Genomic DNA, 27940 nt, shown 5'->3' on the forward strand with positions numbered 1-27940 from the left:
TTTCTTCAATAGTATCCTCCTGTGGTACAGACTATCTCACACTTGGGCTTCAGATGATGAAGCTTCACAGAGCTGGGGTTAGCACAGTCAGCTAGAGAGCCACCCTTGCATAGAAGTGACCCCGGTCCATGGGGGAACTGCATAGCTCTGATGCCCACAGTTCTCAAGGCACATTTTCCTGGTTATCAGTCCTTCTAACTTCCTGAGAGGCAGTTTCTGCGAACGTGTTCTACCTGTGAAAGTCTTTCACGGGCACAGTATGAGTCTCGGTACGGTACAGAGGAGGTGCCAGAACAAGGAGGATGCGGGGCAGCGGAAAAGAGCGGCAGAGGTGACTGGTGACCGGACAGCAGGAAGTGAGTTATCTACACTGGCGGCATCAACTTCCTCAGTGGCTTTCCAGATATTCTCCATTTCACTGACTTCTTCTTACGCATCAAACAATCGGTGGTGTGGATATTGAAAACGGAAACCTACCAAACCATAGTGTGACATAGGAGCATATTCTGTACAGGTGAGGAAACACAACAGGAAGATGAACATTGGGGCTGGAGAGACGGCTCAGTGGTTAAGAGCACTGACTGCTCCTCCAGGTCCTGAGTTCAATTCCCAGCAACCACATGGTGGCTCACAACCGTCTGTAATGGGATCTGATGCCCGTTTCTGGTGCATCTGAAGACAGCGACATGTATTCACATACATAAAAAAATTAAATAAATCTTAAAAAAAAAGAAAGAAAGAAAATGAACATTGAATTTCAAACGGCCAGATTCTGGTACAGGATTTCCTTCTAGTTTAGTAGCATCTAGAGCATACTCTAATGTGGGCATTTCATTCAGAGTTTGACCCTTAGACATCTTCTTTTTTATCTTGGACCATTCAAGGCCATTTGTTGAGGTCCTGTATTGCTACCCTAAATACTGGCCTGCTACAGCACACTCTCCGGTGCTTGGCTGATGGAGTTGCAACTTCATGCTGAAGCCATCCCTTAGTTACAGATCTAGAATATGTGGAGATATAAAAGAACCGTTTAACTGAGACAGTGCTTTAAAGAAAGCGTCCACCCAGGAAAATGGCTCAGAGGGTAAGGACACTTGCGGCCAAGCCCACTGAGCAAGTTCAACTGCTGGAATGAAAGGCACTCAGTGGAAGGAGAGAAGAAGCAACTCCTACTGGATGTCCCCTGTCCTCCACATATACACTGTGGTGCATAGATACCCACACATGCCCCTACACGGGCACACACACCAAACAAATTTAAATTTCTTTATCTTTTCTTTTTTGTTTTGAGGGGCTGGGGGGTAGTTTTTCCACACAGGGTTTCTCTGTGCCACAGCTCTGGCTGTCCTGGAACTCACTTCGTAGACCAGGCTGGCCTGAAACTCAGACACAGTTCTGCTTCTGCCTCCAGAGTGCTGGGATCAAAGGTGTGTGCCGCCACTATCACCAGGCAGATTTACTTGAAATTATACACGCGCGCGCACAAACGTGCTCACATGTGGAAAATACAAAGCCTCCTAACATAGGGATAAAAGGATTAAAACAAGGAAACAAACACCTCTAAAGATCAAAATGCAGGCTAGAGTCAAAATGACACATTACGACAAGGAAAGACCATGAGATTACAAAATCACCACAGAGACCTTCCGAGGAACTCTTCTTCCCTCAGCTAAAAAGTAGTGAAAAACAGGAAGCACTAAGCAGTATAGGAAACAGGAGAAGACTCAAACTCTCCGAGCTCAAATCCTACCACAGCAGCCAGGGCTGCTAACATCACTAATGCTGCCACTTACATCGTGACATTTCTCAGAATTTCTTGGAGATGGCTTAATATTAAAAGAATCAGAACACACCTCAAAAAAAAAAAAAAGAAAAGAAAAGAAAAGAAAAAGAAACCAAAACCAAAACAATTATAAAAGGATCAAAATTCTCAAGCAGCACAAGTAAATTCAAATCAGGACACCATTAGAGATTCCTCATACCCATAATTGCAGGCTCCATATTATCAGGGAACATGTACAAGATGACAACCAGACAACAGAAAAACAAAGTGAGAAATGCCATCACACACACACACACACACACACACACACACACACACACACACACACACACACACACCACAGACACACTTGTGTGTTCATTCACTCATGCACAAACCTGGCTACCAAGACTGGGAGTTCGGTCCCACGACAGAGCGCTTGCTAGACTATGTAAGGCCAAATGTACTGAGTTCAAGGCCAGAAGAAGCACAATAACGATGCTAATAATTACAGAGATATAAGCAGAAGTTCAAGGAGGAATACTGAACATTAACGGAGTTACAAGCTGCCGGCTCGTCTAATTGCTTCAGAATACTTTAAAAGTGAACAGAACTTTCCAGAGTTGGCTTTTGCTGTTGATTAATATTTACCTTTCAGCATCTGACCTAGTGGGCTAGTAAAAACCCATCTGCCCGAGCGGGCTAGTAAAACTACCCGGGCTTTGAAACGATGATGTTTCTTTGAGGTCATGCTTCCCTGTGCACATAAAGATTTCCAAAAACAGTTTTCCTCATAAAAGCCAATTCACTGGGTATTTTCCGTCTTTCACGGAAAAGAAACACCACATTAGCATCTTCTAGAATGTATCTTTTTTTTTTTACAAGAAGTCTGCACCGCCTGACTCTGCCACTGGGGTGGGAAAGCTTGCAATGTTAGTGTATGCTCACGGTAGCCATAAACACTCTGAAGTTATACAAACCTAAATATTCCTGCTAGGCAAACAGAGCAGTGGAACCGAATTATAATGAGCCAGCAGCTGTCACAATATGACCACAGTAACCAAATCAAAATACCAACGGCTAACCCAGATGAGACTCAAAGGTCATCCTATAAGCCAGCAGCTTTCTTCAGTTCTTCCCAGAATCCTCCATCTAATCCCACAGTAAAATGTTCCGCTGAGCTAGGTTAAAAACAGTGACTTTGGTGGTGAATTATTCGCTGGCCTGGTGCAGTCTGACTAAGGACTAGACACAAATCCCACAGCTAGGAAACCCCACCACTCAGGCTGGAGCATACGAACACTGCAGCAGCTGACAGGGACGCTCCAGGCAACTGTTACAATGTATCACTTTTCGTCCACCCGCGCCCACCCCCAATTCATGAGCCTAACCTCACTGGGCAACAGGCTCGCTCATCCTCCAACAATGTGGTTTCTAACTGAGACTCTGGAACAATAGAAGGAAAATGCGTGCTCCCATCCGTCCTTAGATCAAAGAATTTCAGCTGAGAATATAACTGGCTACCACTAAAAACTACTCGGACCATAACTTGCAAAAAGGTTGATGCCTGGCAACACCAAATTTATTATATTAATATGGGCTTAAACAACATTATAAAACAGGTTACTTCTGAAAAAAATCCATATTCTTTGTGTATGCTCCTTACCAGGATTTTCATATAGTTCTAGACCATGTAAATAATCTTAAAAACTCCAGACTAAAACTCATACCCCTCTGTCCTGTTAGCATGTTCCAAAAGTTACCCAACGGATCGCCTGTGAAGGCTTTGGTAAGCTGTTTCATAAACAAGTGAATAAGTGTCCAAGAGAAGAAAATGGCATTAACAAGGTGTGTCTCCTTTACATACAAATCGGTATACACTGGATCACATATAAGGAACCTAGGCTATTGTTTTCTCAAGGAAGGCGATAAGTCGGTCCGCAGCAAAACATCAAGGGAGAGAAGTTGTTAACTGGTCCTTGGACTAGAGTCTCTGGATCACTTAGAGCCTATCCCATAGCAAAACCAAAATGAAGGGCTACTTTGTATCAGAAGTTTGCTTTTCGGCTGGTTATATGCCCTTTGAAGGGTTTGTATAGCATCGTCTCATGAAACTGTCTGGACAACAACCACAGCTAGACAACAAGGTCTCTCCTAAAGGCAACCTGTAGCCAAGGAGGACCATTAGTTCCCCCAACGTAACAGGTACACGGGGTGGAGGTGTGCACTCACGGATATGCAAACCTGTGCTCACCTATATTTACACTGGGGATGTCACACGCATGAGAGAAGGGCATTAGTTTGAGATTAACACATTGCTTTCTAAAGGAAAAGATTGATAAGGTCATCCTAATTCCTATCAGTTATATCTCATTTGGCCGGAATTTTAAGATGAAGACACAAAATAGAGTGAGTTGTGTTATCTGGAACCACGAAGGAATTTCGTTTTCTAAAAAAAAAATGATAGCGATTGTGAAAGATCATTCAGATGAATTCTAGACATCGAAGCTTGTCCAAAAAAGGGAAGACTCTGTTATAAAGAAGTTTATGGGCAAACATCTTAACGAGTATTTGTAGCCTGTCACTAAAGTAGTATATTGCCAAAAGAAAGAAAATAGATCAAAACAATGTACTAAAAAAAAAAAGAAAAAAAAAGGAGCGTGAACGTAGTACTTTTTCCTTTGTTTGAAATAAAATCAAACTTCATAAGTAAACAGAGCTTTTTGTTTGTTTTTGTTTTTTTTTTTTAAAGAATCAGGTCATCTGCAGTTAATAACTCTTTCCTGTAAAATTAGTGTGGCTTATTTCTGTAGCAAACGCCCAATTCAGTCACAGACTTGATTGATTTGACAGTAGAGAATCTGTTTCAATAAAGTGGCTGATTTATTTCCAATGCTATAGCTTTTACCCTAATGTGACAAGGCAGAAGAAAGTCTTTGAAATAGAAAGATATCTTTTGTAGTTTTAATGGAAACCAGTTAACGACTCGGGAGTAGACTACTGCCCAGAGCTTTCAGTAGAGTCTGAGGGCTTCTTTTACGTGAGCAGAAAGTCACAAGGGTGACACGTTAGAATATAGGTTAAATAGTGACACGTTAGAATACAGGTTAAACGCAAGGAACGTTCAGGATGGGACTTGACTGTCTTCTAAGAGTTCAACCTGCTGGACAGCGAGGGATCTTACTTTATCTCTGTTTGCAGATCGCTTGTCCTTAATCTTTTGGAAATCATGTTCTGTTTTGATTTAAAGCAAAAACAAAAAGCATAACACCCAAAGGGCTGGTCGTAAACAGTACTTTTAGCACCCTGGGCAAACTCAAAGAAGATCTTTGTTCAGAGAGTCGGGCCCTGAGATGCCCCAGCCGATCAGGCGAGCATCTGGGATGTGAGAAATTAGAGGGAGGGAAGAGTGTTAAAGGCACCAGCATCCTCAGTTCTTTAAAAATACCTTCCAATTCTTCTCTAAACGAAAAATGTAAGGCATCCCATACATGTTTTAATGCCTTTCCCTCTCTTTGTGTCCTTTTGCACACTGCACGGTGACCTCTCGCTCTTAGGGTGACTTTCTTGACCCCAGTCTGACACTGCCCCGTTAATGTCAGATAAACCATTTAGCCCAAGCACAATTCCTTTCTGTGCAAAAATCTGCTTGAGGTGGAAAATGTCGCAGTTTGTAAACAATAAAGAGCCGTGTTTCAGGCCAGACAGCTTATCTAACAGAGGGGCCTTTGCACTGGGAGCAGTGGGCAGGGGCCTCGCCCACAGAGCAGCGGTTCCGGCACAATGCAGGACTCTGTACTGGCCTCCATGACTAAGACTCGAATGGGAAGGAAGGCAGACAGATGAAAGAGACGCTGACATGGGTTTTCAACTTAAACAACAACCAAGCAAAAAGAACCATGTCTACGGTGTCAGACCACTTATATTTAAAGAGTTTGGATAAAGACACTGCTCTGGGAAGTAGCTGTCCATGAAGAAGTGTGGAGAACGGCCATTTGTACGCCTTGCTGTGTTCTAAAACATTAACCCATCAGACTGCTCTTTAACCTGTCCATGTGCACATCAAACTTCTAAACAGGAGTAGCTTACGTACTCTAGGTAGCATTTTAGCTCATCGGAGAATAATTTTAGACCCTTCTAAATGAAGTTTGTATATTCTTTTCACAGTAGGACCAAGACCCCTTCTTAACTTTGTCTTATGCAATTAGGTAAAAAATAAACAGAGAAGCAAAAAACGGAAATCTTAGCATCACGGCTCTTGACATCACAGACTCAAACCTCGTCCTATAAAGTCCAAGTTATCAAATCCCCTGTCACCAGTTTCCACACAACTTAAATTAGCCGAGGCTTGATTTATTTTCCAGCAGTAATTAAAAAGAGCTGGGGACTCCTGCTTTTTGAAAATTCAGACCACAGCATCAACTCTACCACTTTTGAAGTCAGAAAGAAGTTACCAGTAACAGGCACCCAGATCAAATACCATTCTGTGGTACTCAGAGAAGGCATAAGCTACATCTTATCCATTAAAAACAACTCTGTGTCAAATGCCTGATTGGATGGCAATTAAAAAAAAACTGAGATTAAAGGACCATCAACACCTTAAATAACTGGCATGGCTTCCAAGGCTTAAAATCAGGACACTCTTGAAAAGCATTAGCAATTACAGTCTCAGAAGGATAATATAATTATGGCTCAGTATTCTCCTTAGAGAATGGTCCAACAGCTTTGTGTCCATGAAATTGAACTTCATGTATTGATGGATTTGCAATAGAATTTGGCCGGTCTGAAAGACCTCCCAATATTGTGAGGAACTGTCACATTTATTAGAACCAAGATCATTGTCTCCAATCAAAAGGAAGTAGCGGGCCACTGGGACCTTTTAAACCATTATGGGGAATCCTTTCGTTGCTTCGGTTACTACTGCTAAACAAACATCCCGATTGAGTAGTCAAAGGCAGAGGAGTATGCACAGCAACAGACACACCCGAACTGCAAGCAGCTGTCCAGCTTTTGTAAGGTGACTAGAACTAGGTCTAGCTAGACGGACGGCATAAAGTCCATCCCCTGGCAAAAACACAACCGATTGTACCATCCACCTTGCAGGGGTTACTCTGACTGCTTGTCTTTTACAACCACACAGAGCCAAAGATTTTATCACAAATATCTTTCCCTGTGCCCCGAGGACCCTGCCTACGGTCAAATGACACTGCATGGCCCGAGAAAGACAAAAGCGTCCATGGATACTGTAACACGGAAAGTCTTTAATTCCATGTTTGTAAAACTTAATACTTTCTGTTCTGTTAACCAACATTCCCAGCCGTTTTATTATGATTTATTTATGGATGGCATTTCTATACTTTAGGAGCAGTGCACTAAACGGATTGGCTATCCCTACTCTTAGAAGCTGAATGCTTCTCTGAGGCACATTTACCTTCCAGGGCGAGACATAAGCTTTCCAAAAGTATAGGGTAAAATAAAACTTTTCTTACTTTGTATTCTGGAATTGACAAAAGGTGGAGAGAGATTGTCATGTGACCCAAGATCCCTGCTAGTCATGTGGTCATAGGGAGTCCCATCTCCATAGTTCTGTAAATAAAACAACAGAGTAAGACACATTTTAAAATACATACAAACACACACCTCAATACTGAAACCTCTCCTACCAAAAGAACCTGGGGTCGGCTATCATTTACCCCATGAAATCTCACTATAAGACTTTGACCCTTCATAAGGATAGTTAAGTTCGAGAGAACTCCTCAATCCACAGAATTCAAACATTTCCCAAAATGATAGCTGGAGAACGATATAAAGACATTGGGTGAAAGTTTTGATGTGATTAAATGAAATACGACTTCGAAAACATCACCTATGAAGTAAACTGCACATCAAAACCTACGTCAGAGCAGGCAGAACTGATTCATAGCCTACAGTGATTGGCCTCTTATAAAAGCAAGGTAGGTAGGGCTGCTTAGGGAACATTTAGCTTACAATATTACAGTTTCAATGTTTTATTTTAGCGACTGTTGCAGCTGCAAAATGAACGGCTCATTATATTAGTAATTAACACATACAAATGTGAAAAGCATCGTGCTTGAACTAGGAACGCACATCAGAGCTGCAGTGCAGGGCCTGTGAGGTGGCACAGAGGGGAAAGGGGCTCGCTGTACTCACCGGAAGACCCTACTTCAACCTCAGGGAAACACGCAAAAGTGGGACAAAGAAATAAGCCTACGGTGCTGTTCTCTGACTTCTCCATGTAGGCAATGAGTGACGTGTGACTGTCCTTGCCCAATTGCATAGCCTCACTCACACACAAAAAACGATGTCTAAAGTTTAAAGCTTTAGCATAAATCAGTATCTGTGCGGGCAAACACAATATGTCGCACAAAAGCAATTTTAAGGGGGATGGTTTTTTTTTTTTTTTGAAGAAATGCTTCGCTAAAATATTGTTCTCCCCACCTCCAGAACTTAAAATTAACATATTGTTTGTAAGTTTTCCAATCATTTAATTCCGATGGAGACATTCAATAGCATGTAAGAAAGAGTTAAAAACTAATGTGTTACTTGATTCAACTATCAGCCTATTAGAGAACATTAAGTGTTCAGGAAAAGGGGTTTGGGATGCAGGGGTGGGCAGAATATCAGCTCAGCTGGTTGAACTGTCCATAAGGTCTAAGCCAAATGGACCAGGGGGTCACCAGGGGCATCAGGTTGGTATGTTAGCCAAAGGGCAGAGGCTGCCTGCACATGAAAGATGGATGCTTCGAGAAGAACACGAAGTCAGATCACCTCACAATGGAAGGACCGCGACCTTCAGGACAAGCCACTCTTCTTGCTCAATTTGTAAAAAATTAACCCTGCTGGGATGTTCATTTGTAACTAGCTGTCATATGTTACAGACCCACCCGGGCATTGTATACTGCTCGTTTATGAAATGTCCCCAGCTGAGACAGTGGACTACAGACTTAAAAAGGATCACCCGACTTAGTTGTTGACACAGTGGAGAAGAGGGTACCACCACTGATGATGAGAAGAGACACGGCAAGGTCCCCTTATACGGGGCCACCAACATCAGTCCTGTGACACACCCTGGATTGGGGAGATGTGAATTATAATATAGTCATTCAAATCATCCACAAAATTAAGTTTTATATGTACTTATATATTCCTGTGTGTTGTGTGTGTTTGTGTGTGTGTGTGTGCACTCATGTTGGGGAGTGAATGTATTTGCTTGCCTGGGTGAGATATGTATGTGGTGGCCGGAAGTTACAGGTTAGGGTAGTTAACTGGCCAATGATCCTCTAGTGCTGGGATTTTAAGTCCACAATACAATCCCTGGGTTATTTTTTTCTTGACAACACACTACGTGGATAAAACACAAAAACAACCCAAAACCTTAGGCCTTATGGTTGTACGTCAGTTCTTTGCTGCCTGACCTATTTTCCAGGTCCTAACAATGTATTTCTTTCTTCTTTCTTAATCATACTTATTTCTTTATGTGTGTTGTGGGTGGCCACGTCACATATGTGTGCCACAGCCTATGCAAATCAAAGGAAGATCTGGCATCAGCTCTCTCTCTACCCTGGAGGTCCCAGGGATCAAGTTGTCAAACATGGCGGTTAAGTGCCTTTACCCATTGAGCCATCCCACAGGCTTTTTATCTCAATTAAAAAAAAAAAATCAGTTTCTGGAAAGTAAGCTTAAAAGTAAGTTGGCAAGATTCTCAATGGGCTTTGTTTGCCAAAATTCAACTGAAAGGACGTTATATATTAGACTAGATACCCATGGTAAGACATTTTAAATTTTCAACGTAAGTTAATGACAGGAAATCAACAGTGAGAAGTTACTATGAGACTTTAGCTCAGAATTTACGGGGATGTCCAAAGCACATACGACTGTTCGTAAGAGTAAGAGACTAAGGTAGCCCACGGACGTAGAACAATGGAGGGCCGTTATGCCATCCCCACTTGCTGTCAAGGGACTGGATTTATTTGTGCAAGTGCGGGCTGTAACTTGAGGAGCAGGAAAGATCTCCTCAACCCGTCCATAGAATGCATTAGAATGTCAAGCTCGACAGCTGCTCCAAGGCTCAAAAGAGTTCCTAGTCGGCTTAGAGATCCTGCTACACCCTGATGACCAGCGTGAGGCTCCCAGTGCCAAGGACAGGTGCAAACTATTAAGTATGACTGGCTAACATGGCCTTTTGGACAGCTCGGTGGATCACCTCTGCCTCTAGTGACAAAATAGAGACTTCCCCCAGTGCAAAGGGATGGGAACACTTACAGTAAGATGTCCCCTCCCAGCTGACTGTGCCTGCTAGAGGAGCATGAGGAGGGATGCTGTGTGTGTGTGTGTGTGTGTGTGTGTGTGTGTGTGTGTGTGTGCACAATGGGCATTGAGAACCTTAGAAGAAATGCATTAAAGGCATCCTATGCAGTTGCCTGATTGGTGGAACAGTAACATGGCCATAAAGTAAAAACAGTGCACACTCACTGAGCCAATCCTACTGATAGCTAGGCCTCAGAGTGTTACTCAGGAGGCTAGCCATACCAACATGTGATGGACGAATAGAATTTACCTAAATAAACTTGGTCTGAAGGCGACAATCGACTTTCTGTGACACTTGACCCCTGGCTGGCCAAGGTAATGGCGTATGTTTGAGAAAAAGTTTCTCTTCAGGTTAACACCAGAGCAACAGGTATAAACTCGGGCGTGGTAACCAATAAAAGTGACAAATCCCAGAAAGCTGTCATTAAACTGATGACACATATAGATTTGTGCAGGGGTGTGTGTGTGTGTGTGTGTGTGTGTGTGTGTGTGTGTGTGTGTGTGTGTGTGTGTGCAGGTGAGATACTTAGTCAATTTACACGCCATGTCTGCTTACAGGGGAAAAGATTAGATATACTTACCCTGGACGGGCTTGGATGACCTCCATTCCCCCAGGACCCTGAGCTACTTCTGTCTTCTACATCTAGGGACAAGAGAGAAGTTCTTTAGGCTTTCTTGCAATAATTCTTTCTTTTTGTATATGCAGTTTTAAATTAATGTTTCAAATTAATCTCCTGTTGCCTTTAATTAAGAACCAGGCACAGGGCTACCATGATGACAGTGGCTCCTGACCCATCGACTTAAATTAACTAATTTAAATTCACAGCAGAAGTGAACTGGACCCTCAGGAACCAGAGGTATGCACATTAAAAATTGCTTCTCTCCTCCACGGCATTTGAGAGCCTCCTTTGTGAGAGGCAGGAAATGGTGCTTAAAGTTTTATTAAAATCTTTTGGACCAAACAAACTTAAAAGTACATGGACACAATTTTAATCCAAGAGGAGAGTTAAGCCGAAGTAAAAACCCACACTGACACTTTCAGCATCGCTGCCAGAACACGACTGGATACTGTTTGTTCTCTAGCCAAGTTTATTACAGCAGACAACAAAATGAGGGAACTCAGTAGACTGCTCCCACCAGCACAGTGTGGAGATATTTAGGCTTTTGTAGAGGTTGTGGAAACACCTTCTGTTTCTAACGAAACCAAAAAACCAAACCAAGCAAAACAAAAATCCCAGGATGTTCCATATAGACTAGACCACCGCCACCACCACCACCACCACATCACCATCATTGTCACCATCACTTAGAATTTGATAGAATGCATTTGATCATATTCACGCTTTGCCCGACTGATTACAGATCCACCCCCTCCCCTCTACCAGCCCAACTTTGTGCCCTATTTCCTTGTTAATCCTTCAAGATTAATTTTGGCTGCCCAAATATTCTTTGATGTATGGCCTTCTACTACAGGGTAAATTATCATCCTGGCATCTGCTATGTGGAAATTAAAATTGCTATTGGATTATAAGGCAAGATTTTATTTTTATAAATGATACCTAAAGAGATGCCAGTCGGTGACTAGGAAGGAAGGTGGGACTCACAAAACTCTCTTTCTGCAAAGTCCTAATGCCAGCTAGGAGTGATCCATCAGGGGTATTGCGGGCCACACTCCTGAGGAGAGCCAGGCGGGAAGTTACCGCTTAAAGCATCATGGTGTTCCAAGGATCGTGCTATATTTGGAGATGGCCTTGAGCTTTTTGATGAAAGGCTCATTATGAGCATGAAAACTCTCCCCCGTTTTTTTTGTGTGTGTGTGTGTGTGTGTGTGTGTGTGTGTGTGTGTGTGTGTGTGTGTGTGTGTGTGTGTGTGTGTTCTGGTTGATGACAGAGAGCCATCAGGCGCACCCACAGACAGAAGCGGAGGAGGGTGTGAAGCTCTGATTCAGGAGACATAATCCCATGTATGGACTCTCCTCACATCTCCCTGATACTGTTTATTCTCATAATGGTCTACTGCCATTCCTTTTATCACTGCTAGTTTATTATCAGCAGAAACGATCGCGGTATAATTAATTGGCTTATTTTTGGGTACTGAGGAGTACATGGTGTTATAGGATATCTTAAGAGCTGGAAAAAGCAATAGCACTAACTTACTGCTAATAAACTCGAGTCTTCAACCTCCCTCTTTCTCCGTGTCCCTAGCATCCTGGCCCTACTCTTTCCTTTTGCTGTCTGCCTCTCACCACCACCACCACCCCTCCTTCTCTCTCTTAACCATAATTCCTCAATTCCTCTTGGTTGGTACTCCAGGAAACAAGAAACTGCAGGTAGATGTCCCCAGTGGACAGTCAGACTCAGTGCACAGCAAGCTGAAGGCACAGAAAAAAAGCTCAGGAGACTACATCAAGCCTGAAGACAAGGTATAAAATGTTCCCAAAACCTGCTGTTTAACAAGCCAGCACGCTGCCCTGTTCTGCATACAATGAGCTGTAGTACACCAAGAAGCCGCTTACAACCTCAGGGATTTTCACGTGAGTGAGCTTGCCATCCTGCGTGACTCTCTTAATTCTTAAATAAAACACAAATATTTTAGGAGGAAAATACAAAAGGACATCTCCTCACTTACTGCACATTTTCGAACACACAGTTAGCACAACCTGACTTTAAAAAAACAAAAACAAAAAAACAAACAACTTTAACAGCCAACTTGGATCAATGGGAGACCCTGTCCTTAAATTTACCCCAAAGACAAGAAAGGAGTAGATCTGGCTCTCTGTCTGCCATAGACATCCTATTATTTGGAATCATCTATCTTTCAATTACGGGGCAGGGGAGAATTTGGGGCATATAAGATGGCCAAGGGCCAAGTGGACCATAAAACTCTGCCAGAGAATCTCCATTGAGGGCAATTTTGCCACCAAAGGACATTGGCAAGTTCCACAGGCATTTTTGGTTATCACAGGTTTGTCTAGAGGTCAGGACCATTTCTAAGCTTCCTACAAGAGAACAGAGCAGCCCCCTCCAGTCACAAATGAATGTTCTTGCTGCCACATCCCATGCATGGACTGAACTGAGGTACGGTCTCCCCAGGCTAGGGAAGAGAGAAAAGAACTTTGAGGAAAAACTGTGGTAGAACTTGACTTATAACTAAGAATTCTTTCCCTGAGACAGCATTTCTGTGGGTTTGAACCTGTTTCAGCAGACCTTTACGTGCATCTTCTGTCCACCAACTAAAGGGGGGGGGTATGATGGTCAACCCGGCAGACTGCTAATTAGCAGGCAGATAAAACACATCAAAACTTGAGTATTCCCAACTGGGCAATTTCAAAAGAGAGCAAGCCACTAATTAAAAAATGCTTGGAAGTCAAGCTTTTTCAAAACAGGTTAAATACTGTCTGGGTTCCTCCACAGAGAGATGCCCACCCAACCAGCTCAGACTGCTCTTTTCCCTTCCCTCCGCACTTCCGTCTGTCCGGCTCATTTCCGGACCTCATGCTGTCCGCCTTCCGTTCAGTTTCCGCTCTTTCACTGCTCTCTCTTGAACAGGATCTTCCCTCCCTTTGCTGACCAGACCTAGAGGATGCGGACAAATCACCGGCTTTACCAAACTCAATAAACGGGACCACCCAATGAGTCCTAATTCTACTTTATCGTCAGAAAAACAAGGGATCTACATAAACAGGTATATGCGCGAGGAGAAAGCTGGATGCAGCCATTCACGGTTCAGGCAAACGTTCGACTTCTAGCCATCTGCTTACCTCTTCTCTGCCCTAAGAGCTTCATCCGACCTGCTAGTTACCAGAACATCTCCACAATAACTAGTCCAGGGCATCTCATCCCCAGGCCCACCTGCCTCCTTCTGAACCATTTGCCATGCTAACTTCTGAGCCAGCCACCTAGGCTGCGTCACAAACACCACTGAGCCTGGAGCTCACCAGTGAGGCAAAGGCAACCCTGCTTATCACAAGGTCCCCAGGTAACGTCCATGCACACCGCACCCTGTGACAGCCACAAGACTAGGCTACCAGAAACAGAAGACAAATTCTGCTCATGCCACTGGGCACAGCCTGCTTTGTGGGGGTAACCTAAGCATTTTAGGGTTCTCCGGATGACGGTAGTGAGTTCCTCGGTTAAGAGCACATGCTGTTCTTGCAGAGGGCTCCCAGAACCCACATCAGAAAGCTCACAGCTGCCTGTCATTACTCCAATTCCAGAGTATCTGACAGCCCTCTGGCCTCCTCATGCACTTAAATGCATGTGCACACAACCACACATCACACACACACACACACACTCACACACATACACACTTTTTAAAAGTACAAATGAATAGTCCACTAGTTAAAAGAAAAAAAAAAGCTCCAAGAGTCCACAGTCCACATTCAGTCCCTGCTCCTGTCTCAACTGCATCCCACTGGTACTTGCTAGAATCACTTTGTGTCAACCCTGTACAGGAACTATACTTGTCATCGCTCATCCCCTGCCAGATACTGCAGAGCCTCTGATGTCTGTTATCTCCATGACTTTGTTCCTATTACTCCCTGTGCATAGAACGGGGGGGCCCAAATTTTTGACTGCATCATAGCACAGTTACTGATACGTATAAAGTCTATGCTTAAGATTTACAAAACAAAACAAAAGAGTCTCACTATACAGCCCTAGCCGTTCTAGAATTCACTTTGTAGACCAGGTTGGCGTCAGATCACAGAGAACTACCTGTTTCTGCCTCCCAAGTGCTGGGATTAAAGCCATGAGCCTGCTAAACCCTCAATGTTTTAAGATAGATAATCTCTGGCCATGTGTGCCCTGAAGACCATGAGGTGGAAATGCTTAACCGTTCCTTCCCTCTCAGAAAGTAAGGTATGAACAGCCTTGTGTTGGGCCTTTCCATGCCCCAGTAGCATGTCAGCTTACCTCTGAGAAAAGTGAAGCTTAGGCTAGCAAGGTACGGAAGTGTTAGGAAACAGAAGCCGTAAGACAAATAGGCCAGATAAAGATTCAGAGAGAACACACAGCAAACACCCCACGGGTAGGAATTTCCCAATTTGACACCACTTAGAATGGTCCCACAAGTCCCTCAGGCGAAGTCAATGTACTTAACGCACGTTTTCTACCCACTGCTGTATTCACAGAACATTAGAGACTGATATTCGATATTAAATAAATTAAACAAACATTTGGATGAGTAAAACCAATGGGTAGTGATTCTATGGGAGGCCAGACACCTGCTTGAGGTACATGAAAATTTTAGAAGCCATTATACTGGCAAAGATAAAAAAAAAAGATATTTTAAGGTAATTATCAGAAATGCTAGATAAAAATTGTTCGGGAGAAACAAAATTAACAGTTTTAATTTGATGGAAAATTCAAGTCCTCCCAACATAGGTTCCTCGTGTGGCGCAGAACAGAGGGTGGGCTCATTAGACCCTTACTAAATCAGACAAGCAGGAAGTGATGACAGAGACAGTCATTTTTTTGTATAGGAAGTGTTTACATCTTGATGAGGAGACCAAACAACACACAAGGAAGAACTAAGGCAAACTAACAAAAGACAACCCCCTGGGATGGGGATGGGGATGCCTGAAGAGTCAGGTCCTGCCACATCCTTGTGGTACAAATGACCAGCCGTGGCGTCACTGTGGGGATGAAGGGACCATAATGCCATGGGCAGAAGGAATTATCAAAAGCACCAGGAGATGGAAGAAATCACATTTTCAAAGATTAAAATGAGCTCGATTGCCCGAGTTGATATTAATATTAATCCGAAGTAGGACAGCTTGGCGACTTTCACGGATGTGCAGGTTGCTCTGAAAATCAGCCAGACATTGAGGAACTCTCAACTCAACTTGGTTGGTTCTGTGGACTTACTCTAGGGTGTCTGACCCTTCCCTAGCAAGTTCCAAAAGTTAACCTGGGCAGGACTTGGCCACCAGCTGCCACTGAGAGGGTAGGAGTCCCTGACAGAATTCTTACCTGCTATGGTAGTCCATCCGTTCACTGTTTTCAACATGTGATTATGCAGATCTCAGCTTTGTGGGCAACTAGACTGACACCATCAAGGAATCTGCACACAGCTTGACGCACCATGATGGGAGTTGGGGAGCGGCCTGGGATTTGAACAGGGGCTCTACTGTGCCCATCGGCATAGTCCAAATAAGTCACTGGCCACTTTGAACTTGTTTTTGTGAACCATAAAATAAGCGAGTTCGATTTCCATTCTTGGAAATAGGGCAGGCTAGTATATTTGGATAACTCACCCACAGAAGACTAAAAATGATGGATCATGGGTTTTCTTTCTGTTACATCTTCTTTAAAACACTAATGAGCTGACAAGATATGAAGCCTCCATCAGCTTTCCAAAATCAAAGGAAAGCTGGAATCCAGGGCACAGGAAGCCATTTCTGCCCTGAGAACGTGGGGCAATATAGAAAGTTTCGTGTTGTTTTGTTTCGTTGAAAAGGGTTTCTCTGTGTAGTCCTGGCTGTCCTGGAACTCGTCCTGTAGACCATGCTGACCTTGAACTCACAGATGGGCTCGCCTCTGCCTCCTGAGTGAATAAAGGCATGCTCTACTAGGCCAGGCCACTTTAGAAAATTTAATGGCCTCTTGACACAGAGATCAGAAAAGATCTCCCAACATGGAGAGAGGGGGGAAGGTAGTATTTGCAAGCTTAAGGGGAGACCTTTATGGTAAATGGTTAATTTACACGTGTTAAACTTTAAGGGAAGTGCTACCTGCTGAACAAATTCTTAGCACCAAATCCCTGAGGAGAATGCCTCCTCTCTCTGCTCACAGCCGGCGGAAGCAACCACTAGAAAACTGTGACTTCCGGATATCGGGAGTCTCACTCTGTAAGGATCCCTGGTTTTTTGCTAAGCAGACCGGAGACTCCTGCAGTATCACCAGGAGAGTGGGGAAACAGGAGATAAGGGGGCCACACAAATGCCACTTTCTCCTTAAAGCTCTAAGGCATTATCATAAGCAGGAATTCAAACAGCATTAGGTTTGCTCTGTGGCCCCAGCTGGCTTTAAAGTATTCATTAAGGCATCTTTCTGCAAGTGATGCTTAAATGAAGTGGTGTCAAAAGTTGTGCTAGATGACCGGACACCCATGTAAAGGACACAGTCTTTTCTTCACAAGGATGAGAGCTAACTGGAAGCGTTGATTATCTGTAGAGCTGCAAATTAGTTCTTTCCGTACTTTGAGCCTAGAATGCACTCAACGCCCAAGAGCCCAGAGTAGCCTGAAATCACAGAAAAAACGATGCTTGGCCTCACTCAAGTGCCTGCTCTTAGGGAGGTGTACTGATCCCCCACTGAAGTTCCACATATTCACAAAGCACGCAGAGGCTAAGCATGGTAAATTCCCCTGAGAGAGATAATCTTTCTGGGATAGGTTAAGCATCTATACTGTCCTGAGGCCTCTCTGCCACAACAGGCACTGTTTAAACGCCCTCCACAGGGCATCTGTGGCTCCTAACTAATTCCCTAGTCCAGGAAGAACCCTTGGCTGAGCCCTCCACACAAACTGAGATGGCATATGCTCTCCGTCAGTGCCAGATGAATTCAGAGTTCAAAATATTTCATCAGCAAAGAGCATGTTAAGGACATGCACATTGTCATTAGCACCCAGCACAATAAGAGCTCTAGGAGGAGCGATTTGAAGTCACATTTGATGACTAGTGCCGACGTGGGAAGAGTTGAGGAGCTCCTAATACTGATAGACCATGTCAGCATAACCACGGCTGCTTGCTGTTCTGTTAGGAGTGAGCTGTGATGCCGGAATCTGGGCAAAGACGAGCGCTGAGGAGGAAAGGACAAGACGGTGGCACTTGCTATGCTCCCTCTAAGAGGAGATCAGTACAGAGAAAGGGGACCTGGGCTTCCCTGTTCAGATCACCACTATCAGCTCTGGTTTCCTCAGGGCTTTCCATATCAGATCTGAAACTGTGAAACTGAAAGGGAAGAGGATGGTGTGTGTGTGATGTGTGTGTGTGTGTGGTGTGTGTGTGTGTGTGTGATGTGTGTGTGTGTGTGATATGTGTGTGTGATGTGTGTGTGATGTGTGTGTGTGTGATGTGTGTGTGTGATGTGTGTGTGTGATGTGTGTGTGTGATATGTGTGTGTGATGTGTGTGTGATGTGTGTGTGTGTGTGTGTGGTGTGGGTGTGAAAGTAAATTGCAGATAATAGTGAAAACACAGAATAGAAAATAACTTGTCTTGGACTAGAATCAATGCAATGCTTCTAGCCGTCATTAATTTTAGTTAGTATGTCTTCCAACTACTGTTAGAAAACAACAATAAAAATTATTCTATAATTATATAAATGAATAAATAAATAAATAAATGGCAATGTTATTTTCCCTGAGATTTTAATGAACTCCTTTACCAAAGTTAGTATTGAACCTTCTCAGGCATATGGAACGGAGTAAGTTTCACTACATATATACATGCACATAAATATACATATATGTGTGTATACATACATACATACTATATACATATGAATTAGGGAAAGAATTTTCACAAATTCGGGTGACAATAAAATAACAAAAGAAGCACAAAACTATCATGGTGAAAATATGGTGTGAGGGTCTAAACTTCTCAATCCTGCTTAAAATGCAAGGCAGACAGTTGAACTGCGAAATCATGACAAAAGTCACCATCAAGTTCTACGGGGTAGTAATCCCTGTAATTTGGAGTTGTCCCTGATACGATGACTTGGAGAATACTCTACTTCTCCTAACCTGTTGGAGATGTATTAGAGTAAGTTGCCAGGATGGGCCCAGGCAGGATGGGTCAGGAAATGCCTGAGATGACAGGGAGTCCCTTCGGGGATCCCCGCCCCTCCCCAAAGTCTTGCTCCCCTGGGCAAGAGGTCAGAGACCACAGAGGCCATGACTGAAGTCATATAAAGTCATAAAACGTAGGCCTAAGAAACCAAGTCTCTCCAAACACCACAGTAGGCTAAAAGCATCAAACCAGGTGACAGTGACAGCCTGAGATACATGAAGCGTGAGGACTGAGGCTATCCAGCTATCTTATCACACAAGGAAGCCTCAAAGGACCCAAACTAAAGATGAAGCTCTTGTGGGCAACTTCCTGGAACACAGCGAGAAGCACAAGGTGGACGCTTCAGAAAATAAAATCTTAAACAGAGGAACACGTTCACAAATGCGCTTCATTCCTTAACAGGGCACATTGGAATCCCATGGCCTTGAACAGATAACCTTATGTGTGTGCTTTTAAAGCCATACATGCAATACTTATGGTTACAAAACCAACAAATACACGTAGATGTGGAAGATGTCTCCTTGTTCAAAGATTGATGCTTTGTGTTCCAGGAGGAGAGGGAGGAAAACAAGGTTGAAGGCCAAGACAGTTCTGTCTTTTCATTGTTTTCCCCATTTACCTAAGCTCCCTGGGGTGCCTTTAGTGAGTGTCTGAGAAGAGAGGCTCCTTTAATTGAAATGTTAGTAGGGCTGTAATTGCTCTGTATAACCACAGTGGTCATTGACTTCTCCCCAAAGATATTTTTATTCTGTTTTTTTTTTTCCCTTCTATTTCCCTTTTGGCAAGACAGTGGTGATGGTGATGATGATGGTGATGTTGATGATGATGGTGGTGGTGGTGGTGGTGGTGGTGGTGGTGGTGATGGAGGAGGAGGGGGGGAGGAGGAGGAAGAGGAGGTGGTCTCCCATTTCTTGTATTCTCATTTCTTCTCATTCCCTATTCTAGATACTTCTCTGTTATTGGTAAAGCTAATCCTTTTCAGCATTCAAAAATCCAGCTTTCTAACCGTTACTTATGTATCAAATAATCACCACACACACACACACACACACACACACACACACCCGCATCTCTCCCACATCCTCTCACACATCTGTCCTTCCACCTATGCCCCACACACACACACACACACACACACACACTCACTCACACACACACACACACACACACACACACAGAGTCTGTGCCTGCCAAAGGCAGGTGACCAATCCTGCATGTTTACAGGGCTCATGTCTCCAGTTTTAGGCTGGTTTTCTCTGTATTGAGGCTCAAATGTGCAAACCACACTATATTACTCTGCAAAACATCAATGAGGAAGCTTAATTAAGTAACACTGACAGATAAATCCATTTCTTGCAGAGTAATCAAATCAAAGCAGGTTGACATAACGCAGGAACTTAATACAGTTATTCCCTTGTAATTGGAAAAAGGCCCTTTACTCCTCGTTAAAGCAATCTTCTGGGTATCGGCAAAGTAAGAAGGCTCGGAGCTTTAATACTGCCCTATAAAAGTCTCAAGGCGCAGAACCCTTCAGCAAACAAGGCCGCTTATCTAACTCCTTGATCAAGACGGAACACACAGTTCCTACTGTTTGCAGCTACTCGTTACGGCTGTTACAAGTAAAACGGGGTAAAGCAGCCTCAACCCCATGTGCTGACACTTTTAGAAATCTACCTCTCAAAAACAAATCTGAAACACTTGGGTAAGGGATAGACTAGAGTGCAGAGGTGCAGGCCAGGCCTCTCTCTGCCTGACTGCATGGGCTCAGCGGTCTGTGTGGCCTAAACGCAATCTGATTCTTATCCATACGTAACTTTATTAATCAGAATTAGGAAATCGTAGAAAATGAATACATGCAGTATCTGTGGTTGACTCAGATACCTGGTCAAATGTATGCTTGCCCTGACTAGGCCAAAATCCAGAAAGAGTTTAACACTGTGGTATCTTGCTCAAATTCCCAAATTACACAATTTTCAGACATTTATTTGAATTTTGAAGATCCCGTTGTTTGTCTATTAGCCACGGATCAATCGCAAGATGGCTTTAGCAAAGTAACCTGCTATATAAACACCATTCGGTGGTTTCTACACTATTGGTTGGCCATCAAAATACCCTATGGTTGTCATTCAAAATTACAGGTACCCTGGAATCAACTAGTATTGATCCAGAAAAGTTCAAAGGTTGAAGACTGAGAGAAAATATCTTTGAAAATCCTCCCAATGTTCTCTAAAGTTCCTAATTTTAAAGGGTTTTAACTGCAATACAATCTAAGTTATATGTCATGTTGCTTGTGAAAATTTTGCTGGTAGGAATGTAGTGATATTATTTACTTCTTCAATACCTCTATGTGCATATCCTAAGGACAGATCAGTACAGTTATCAAAATTAGGAAATTTAATATTGATACTTTTATCCAACTCATGATTCACATCCGAAATTAGTACCACCCATCCCTATGGGGAAGAATACATTAAAAGACCATGGGATGCATTTGAACGCTGTGTCTCTCTCATCTATTTTGATCAGAAGTCGTTCCTTGGTGCTTCTCTAAATGATATGGAACTTCAGAATCAATCAGTTTCAGATGCTGTGTCCTCACGATTATATGCAGGTGGAGACGGCACTAAAAAAGAAACACTGTGTGTTTCCAAGGCCTTCAGACTAAGAGTCCCAGGAAGGAACAGTGACCAGAGACCGGCTTCTCAGGTGTTAAGCTAATAATGCCTGTCACCTGGCCAAGGCACCTTGGAGACTCTACGTTGTAATTAGTTTTCCCGTAATTGCATTCACTAGCAATTTATGAAGAAATCCTTTAAGGACATTATAACCAATTCTTAGTTTACACACTCATTAGAAACATGAAAAGTGAAGATACAGTAGATAAAACCCGAAAATACCCCCAGTCCCTATCCTAAATTCTATTCTATCCCTATCTTATTCTAAAATGGCTTCCCAGGGCGGCCCAACAGATCTCTGATCTGAGGTCCAATAGAAACCTTCAAAGAAGTCTCAACTCTATGTGATTTAATTAGGTTTCTTTAGTACTTTACTTATATGGGTGATCGATGCCAGTCGGTGATAGCCATTCCTGTGGCCTAGGTCAGGGAGAGGAATAGAAGGAGACGCATACGGTAAACATACCTGTTCTACGAACTGGGAACGAATTCTGCTAACAAGGAGAAAATATTGAGCAAAGCACTTGGGGACCAATCCAATAGATAAGGGTATGCTCAAGCCTCCACACCGAGGCCAGATCACCCTCTGGGCCTTTCCTCCAAAGGCAACACCCTTTCTAGACCTGCCACAAAGGCAACACATTCCACTGGATAGACAAGCACAATCAGGTCTGACACAGAAGAAGATCTCTAGCAGAGCTGTCACAGGCTGGCAAAAATCAGACAGAGGTATCTAAAGTTTTAGTGGTGGATGGTTAAACTGACACTTTAAAGGAATATTTGTCTTATATTTTTATTTGGGAGCCCAGCCTTCAATGGCTGAGCCAACAACCCTGTGATCTGTGGTGGTGGACTGCCTACATGACATTCTGGTGTAACAGTGGTGCAAAAGCGGGAAGAGCGCTACACCATTATCTGATAGGATTTAAGGTCCACTCCACAAAATGAATCCTAGACCTGACACTGCTTGGGTAGCCAAGAAGCTGAGAGTAGGTAGGCCATGGGTCTAGGGCAAAGCCAAACACTATTATTCTGTTAGGGCAATAAAATGACTTCTATTAACATCCTGCTATACCCGTAAATTAGTGCCCTGTTCGACCATCATCAGAGAAGCTTCATCCTACAATAAATAGATAGGGACTAACGCAGAGACCCATGCTGGACAATGTGCAGGGACTAGGAGACCATGGACCACTACAGGAGATGTCTTCATGGAATTCCTCCCCTTGAAAAACTCTGCAGAGAAGGAGAAAGAGGAAGTAGAAGAATGATAGGAGCTGGTGGGGAAATGGAAGACGCCAAGGCCTTCCAGACACGGCAGCACTGATGGGCACATGAACTTGGGAACTGAGGTTGCATGCACGGGGCCTGCACAGGCTCAAGCCAGACGGGGTCTCGGGACTGAGAGAGGAAGTGGACACAAGCCCTCACCCCTAACTCAGAAGCTACCGCCAGCTCACAACCACTCACAGAGAAAATTCAGCTTTATCCCGTGGAGTCTCACTGGTCATACAAACTACACTTAAAGGCAGCCCCAGCTGTAGATTTGTTTTGTCTAATAATGCTTTATTTGAATTTCTTTTTTTTACTTTACTGGTCTTTCTTTTATGTATTATGGTTTCTGATTTTTTATGGGGTATATGTGTGTGTGTGTGTGTGTGGTGTCTGACTATCTGTCTGTCTGTTTGTGTCTATGTATTTGTTTCTTCTGCTTTTACTGTTGCTTTTGGTTGGTTGGTTGGTTGGTTGATTGATTAATTGGTTTTGGTTTGTTTTATTCCTGTTTGGTTTTCTTATCTGCCCATTTGTTGGTGGGAGGTAAAGAAGGTCTGGGAGGAGAAAAGGGAGGGGAAACGTTATACAACTCTTTCTATTTTTTTAAAAAGGGAAGTATTTCCCTGAATTCAAAGAGTGGTGTACAAATGAATTAGACACTGAATATGAGGAGCAGCACAGTTTGGCCACTGAGAAAAGTGACAGGAAATTGGCCACTTGGTAGACCGTCGCCGTCACTTACTTTCTGGGACAGGGCAAGTTGACTTTTCATAGACGATACAAGGTAGGAAAAACTGCTTTAACCTTTGGATAACACCCTTGTCATCCCATAATTCAAAGAGTGCTGATGGAGTCCAGCCCGAGGTACACAAAACTGAGAGCAGGTTCCTCAGAATTCCCTGTCATCCACAGGTCAGGTAGACAGACATTGACAGAAGTCTCCCGCATGTGTGCGTGGCATGTGTGTGTGTGTGTGTGCGTGCGTGCATGCGTGCGTGGGTGTTTGTATGTGAATGCACACAAATAAGGTTAATGTGTGCAGGACAAACACACTCAAATACTCTTGATATAAATGACCATGTCTAAGACAAATCCATGTTCTCATTTTTCATCGGCTTGGTCAGAGAAATCCGATGCAGGTGCTTCACACTGGACCTCAATGACATCATCACACATTCGCCTCGTGCTTTAGTTACGTCTAAGACAATTTGTATATTCATTTCAATTAAGGTGATGCATCTGGAATCATTTAAGGCATGAAATTGGGATCAAGAGCAACCCCAGACCCAGATAAGAACAGACTACAATCATTTTCACACTGCCAGGGCGGCCCCCAAATCATGTTGACAGTGAGCGCTCATCACCTCTGTCCTGCCCTGTGTAGCACACGGCATCATCTGTGAGCCACGGGATGGGGGTGACATCAATTTGCAGGCTGCCCGGGACTGTGATACAGAAATGACCCATGGCGTCCCTCAAATGGTCACTGTTCCCCACGCTTGCACTTGCAGGGCCTTAAAAAAAATGCATGAACACACACCCACCCTATCTCAGCTCTTGGGGTTCTACAGTTAAAACTATAACAAACCAGGAGCACCCACTGGGGCTCTTAGGCTCAGTCCTCTTACTCTCACAAGAATGGGGGATCAATATTTCATTCAGTTAAGTCTGCAGTGAGGCAGCATCCTGTCTTAGCCCATTTGGTCACCAGCAGTGCACTGGTGAAGCGAGGTTAGCTCCCCCGCCCCACCCCTGTCTGTGTCACAGAGCCAGCCTGCCGAGGGGTGAAAAGTCAGAACTCTTCTCAGGAATGGTAGAAATGTCACCGGTTTGAAAGGAGATGGATAAGACGCAGGGGCCCGAGGAATGACGCTAACCAGGCGTCTTGAGAGAGAACAAGGAGCACTGAAGTGGCCAGAGAAGCCGGAGCTGTTGGTGGAAAACAATGATTTATCTGATGAGATTAGCGGAAGGTTGATCAGAAGAGAAGCCTGCCCGCCACACTGTAGACGGCAAGGCAACTCGGAGAGCCAGTGCCTGCCAAAGTCGCTCCCGTAACGTAGGCTAGCTGTGAGTGATACAGTGGGAAAATAGCCACTAAGCCAGATTTTATTTGATTTGTACTGATGGTTTTTATTAGAATACATGGATCATTGCTTCAACCTTTCCATGTAAAACCAAATCAAATTCAGAAACTCACACATCAGCCACCTAACCTTCTGCCGCTCCTTCTGCCTGATGAACGCAACAGCAGCCTCATTTCGTCTGATCTGTCCTCGATAAATCCTTCAGCTCCTCGAAACTGTTGGGCCAAATTTTGGGAGGCAAGTGGTACACAAAAGCAACTGCGAAATCCGCAGCTACAAATAAGAGAAGGGAGGACAGACAAGAAGCACCCCACGAGCTTCATAAATACCGGGTGGAGGGGGAATCGTCAAAACAATACACAGCCAATGCATAACAAGAGAAAATGGATTCTCTGCACTGGATCAAATGTCCTTCCATTGTGAGCCCTGCTCAGTCTGAGACCCTGCCCTAGGCTCTGCAAAGGACCTACTCTCAAATAAAAGGAAGCCCACCAGCATGTGACGTGGGTGTAGACTTCGACAATCAGTTTCACGAATGAAAAATGTTATGACACTTCAAGAGAAAATTGCAAACACTCAGTGCTCCACAAGCAGAAAATGCTCTGTATTATTCATAAGAACTGCATCTTTAAAAGTAGTCAAGTCCTACGGCATGAACGGAGGCCTCCGGTCTCCCACTTCCTGCTCCTACATGTTTCTGCTATGTATGAAAGGCCCGTTAGCCTTTTTCCATTCTTCCTCGGAAATACCATTGCTTCCCTGTAACCCTACGTCCACCAGTGACTGCTAGACTCTCCCTTTCAAATGCTTTTCACCTTCAGGGTGTCCTGCTATAGTCACCTTACTATCACCTCCTCAGAGAATTGAGAACCAACCTTCCCAGCCAGACTGCCAACCTCATGACCATACAGCCACACGCTGCATGCTATCTTCTCAAGATTAAAACGCCTCTGAGAACCAAGGGCTCTCCAACCTCTCAAGCCTTTGGTGCAGCCTTGAGTGTAAAGACTAGGCTTTAGTCACTTAGCTATTAGGAAGGCCATATCCCAGTCGGGTGGGATCATCTGACTAAGGCTTGGCCAACAGAATAAGAGAATAAGTAATATTTGTCTTTTCCTGGCTTGCCCCCTAGCCCTCCCCTGCCACCTCCTATGAACTTTCCCCTCTTTGATCAGCCTAATACTAATATCTACTGAATCCCCCAGACCCTGATCGGAAGGACACAGGGCAAAAGCGGGGATGAGGCCAGCCCTCCAGAGTGCCAGGCAATAAACAGATTTCAGCTGTTCTCAGACAGCAGAGGGAAACAGCCCTGTGTAGGGTTGAGCTGCTGAAGTTGGGGGTTGGTCGTTCCAGCCATTCATATGCTGCCCCGACTAATGCGTCCCCCAAACAGACTTCCCTGAATTCTGGCTTGAGGATTCTATCGCATAAGCAGAGCAAACACGCGCAGTTAGAGCTGGCACGGCGACGCAGGGGAAACTGGTCTTTGAACTCTCCTCCTTCCCATTCAGACTTGTTTTCTCCTCTCAGCACTTCCTCCCTCTGAGCACCAAATGTTCTCAGGCTGCTCAGTCTGTCTCAAGAAAATAAACAGAATGCATTTAGGCTCTATCGTCGTTCCACCATTACCTTTCGAACACCACCCACGAGAGTGTACTCAGCTGCCTGCTTTGTGGACAATTGGGGGACTTTTTGATCTCTCTGTACTGTATGGCGTCTCATCCAACAAAATGGGAAGGTCTGCTTGTCCTCTCTGGACCGTCATGAAAAGTATAGGGAAAGTGTTACCATGAAACCTTGAACATAGCAGGAGCTAAAAATCTATAGGTATAACTCCCAATTTTATTATAATTGTTGTCTTTACTTCTTCGACCCAAAGGAAACAAAAGATTAATGAGTGATTAATATTGAATGAGTCTTTAATCATCAGTGGATGCAATGATGGTCACCGTCGAGGGTCTGATAGGAAGGTTGGCACTGAGGGGAATGAACAGAACTGCCTCAGTGTCTCTCAGAAACACCGATACGGGAGAACACATTCCCCATCCCTCAGCTGACACAGCCGGAGATTCTGTGGCAAGCATGAAACATCACTACATTCAAAGAAGCCCTAACGATGGCAGTGTATCAGTAAAAAGTTTTGCTTTTGCTCAAAAATAAAAGCATTTGAAAAACACAATAAAGAGACATAGATTCTTAAACATCTCCAGGATCGGTGTGCTGTGAAGGGAGCGAGCGGGACAGTATACTAAGGGAGAAAGCCACACCGCACTTGGTTCACTATCCCCACTCTCCACGACTTGTCCACTGCCCAACACATTCGCTATTCAAAACCAACCAAGGCAGCAAACTTACACACGGACTTTGGCAAATATGGCTCATCCTTTTGTTTTTTTTCCCTTGAAGGGGAGGCCATTCAAAGTTGGCCACCATCTCAACGGAAACTTTTACCAACAAGCCTTCTGCAAGGTCGTCCTCTTAGATTGATTCCTCCCTAGGGATTAAAGTGTAGGCATTACACGATAGGCAAGAGGCAAGTTGCTTATGCTGTCTACAGGGAGAACTGGATCGCTTGCATTTGCTTTCTATTTTCCTCCCAACGCAAAATAGAAATCACTATGGTCACGGAAGGCTGTCACTTAAATGTCTAAATTCAAATAGTCTCCTTTTATTTTTTCTCACTGTTTTATCCTTTTTTATCTGTCTTTTCTTTACATGTCATTCCTCCCCTACTTCTAGTCATCCAAGTCAACACTTTGGACATATCTCCTTCGAGAATTACCTGTCTCTACTACTTCAAGAAATAGACTTGTGTACTCCCCGCACCTTGAAGTCAATGGCTTCTCAAGTATCTGATCTCTCCACAATGGCCCAGTCCATCCAGGTCTGACTGCAAACTCGCACCTGATGAGTTGGTACTGGGAGATGCAGGGACAAACACTGCATTCAGAGTTGGTTCTGATATCAGTTCAACTAGGACAGCTGGGAACAGCTCATATGAGGCTTGCCTATG

At 43.9% G+C, this 27940-nt stretch overlaps 1 protein-coding gene across 1 annotated transcript in view; it reads right to left on the minus strand.

Moving 5' to 3' along the window:
• The window catches only part of Tcf4 (transcription factor 4), a 345858-nt gene that overhangs the window by 217899 nt on the left and 100019 nt on the right, over positions 1–27940 (minus strand). Inside the window, exons 4-5 of the mRNA XM_032885763.1 lie at positions 10672–10733; positions 7252–7348 (exon numbers count right to left, since the gene is read on the minus strand). Of these exons, the coding sequence (XP_032741654.1) occupies positions 7252–7348; positions 10672–10733 (159 nt within the window). The remainder of the gene's footprint in view (positions 1–7251; positions 7349–10671; positions 10734–27940) is intronic.

The sequence above is a fragment of the Rattus rattus genome, chromosome 15 (genome assembly GCF_011064425.1).
Source record: "Rattus rattus isolate New Zealand chromosome 15, Rrattus_CSIRO_v1, whole genome shotgun sequence".
NCBI lineage: Eukaryota > Metazoa > Chordata > Mammalia > Rodentia > Muridae > Rattus > Rattus rattus.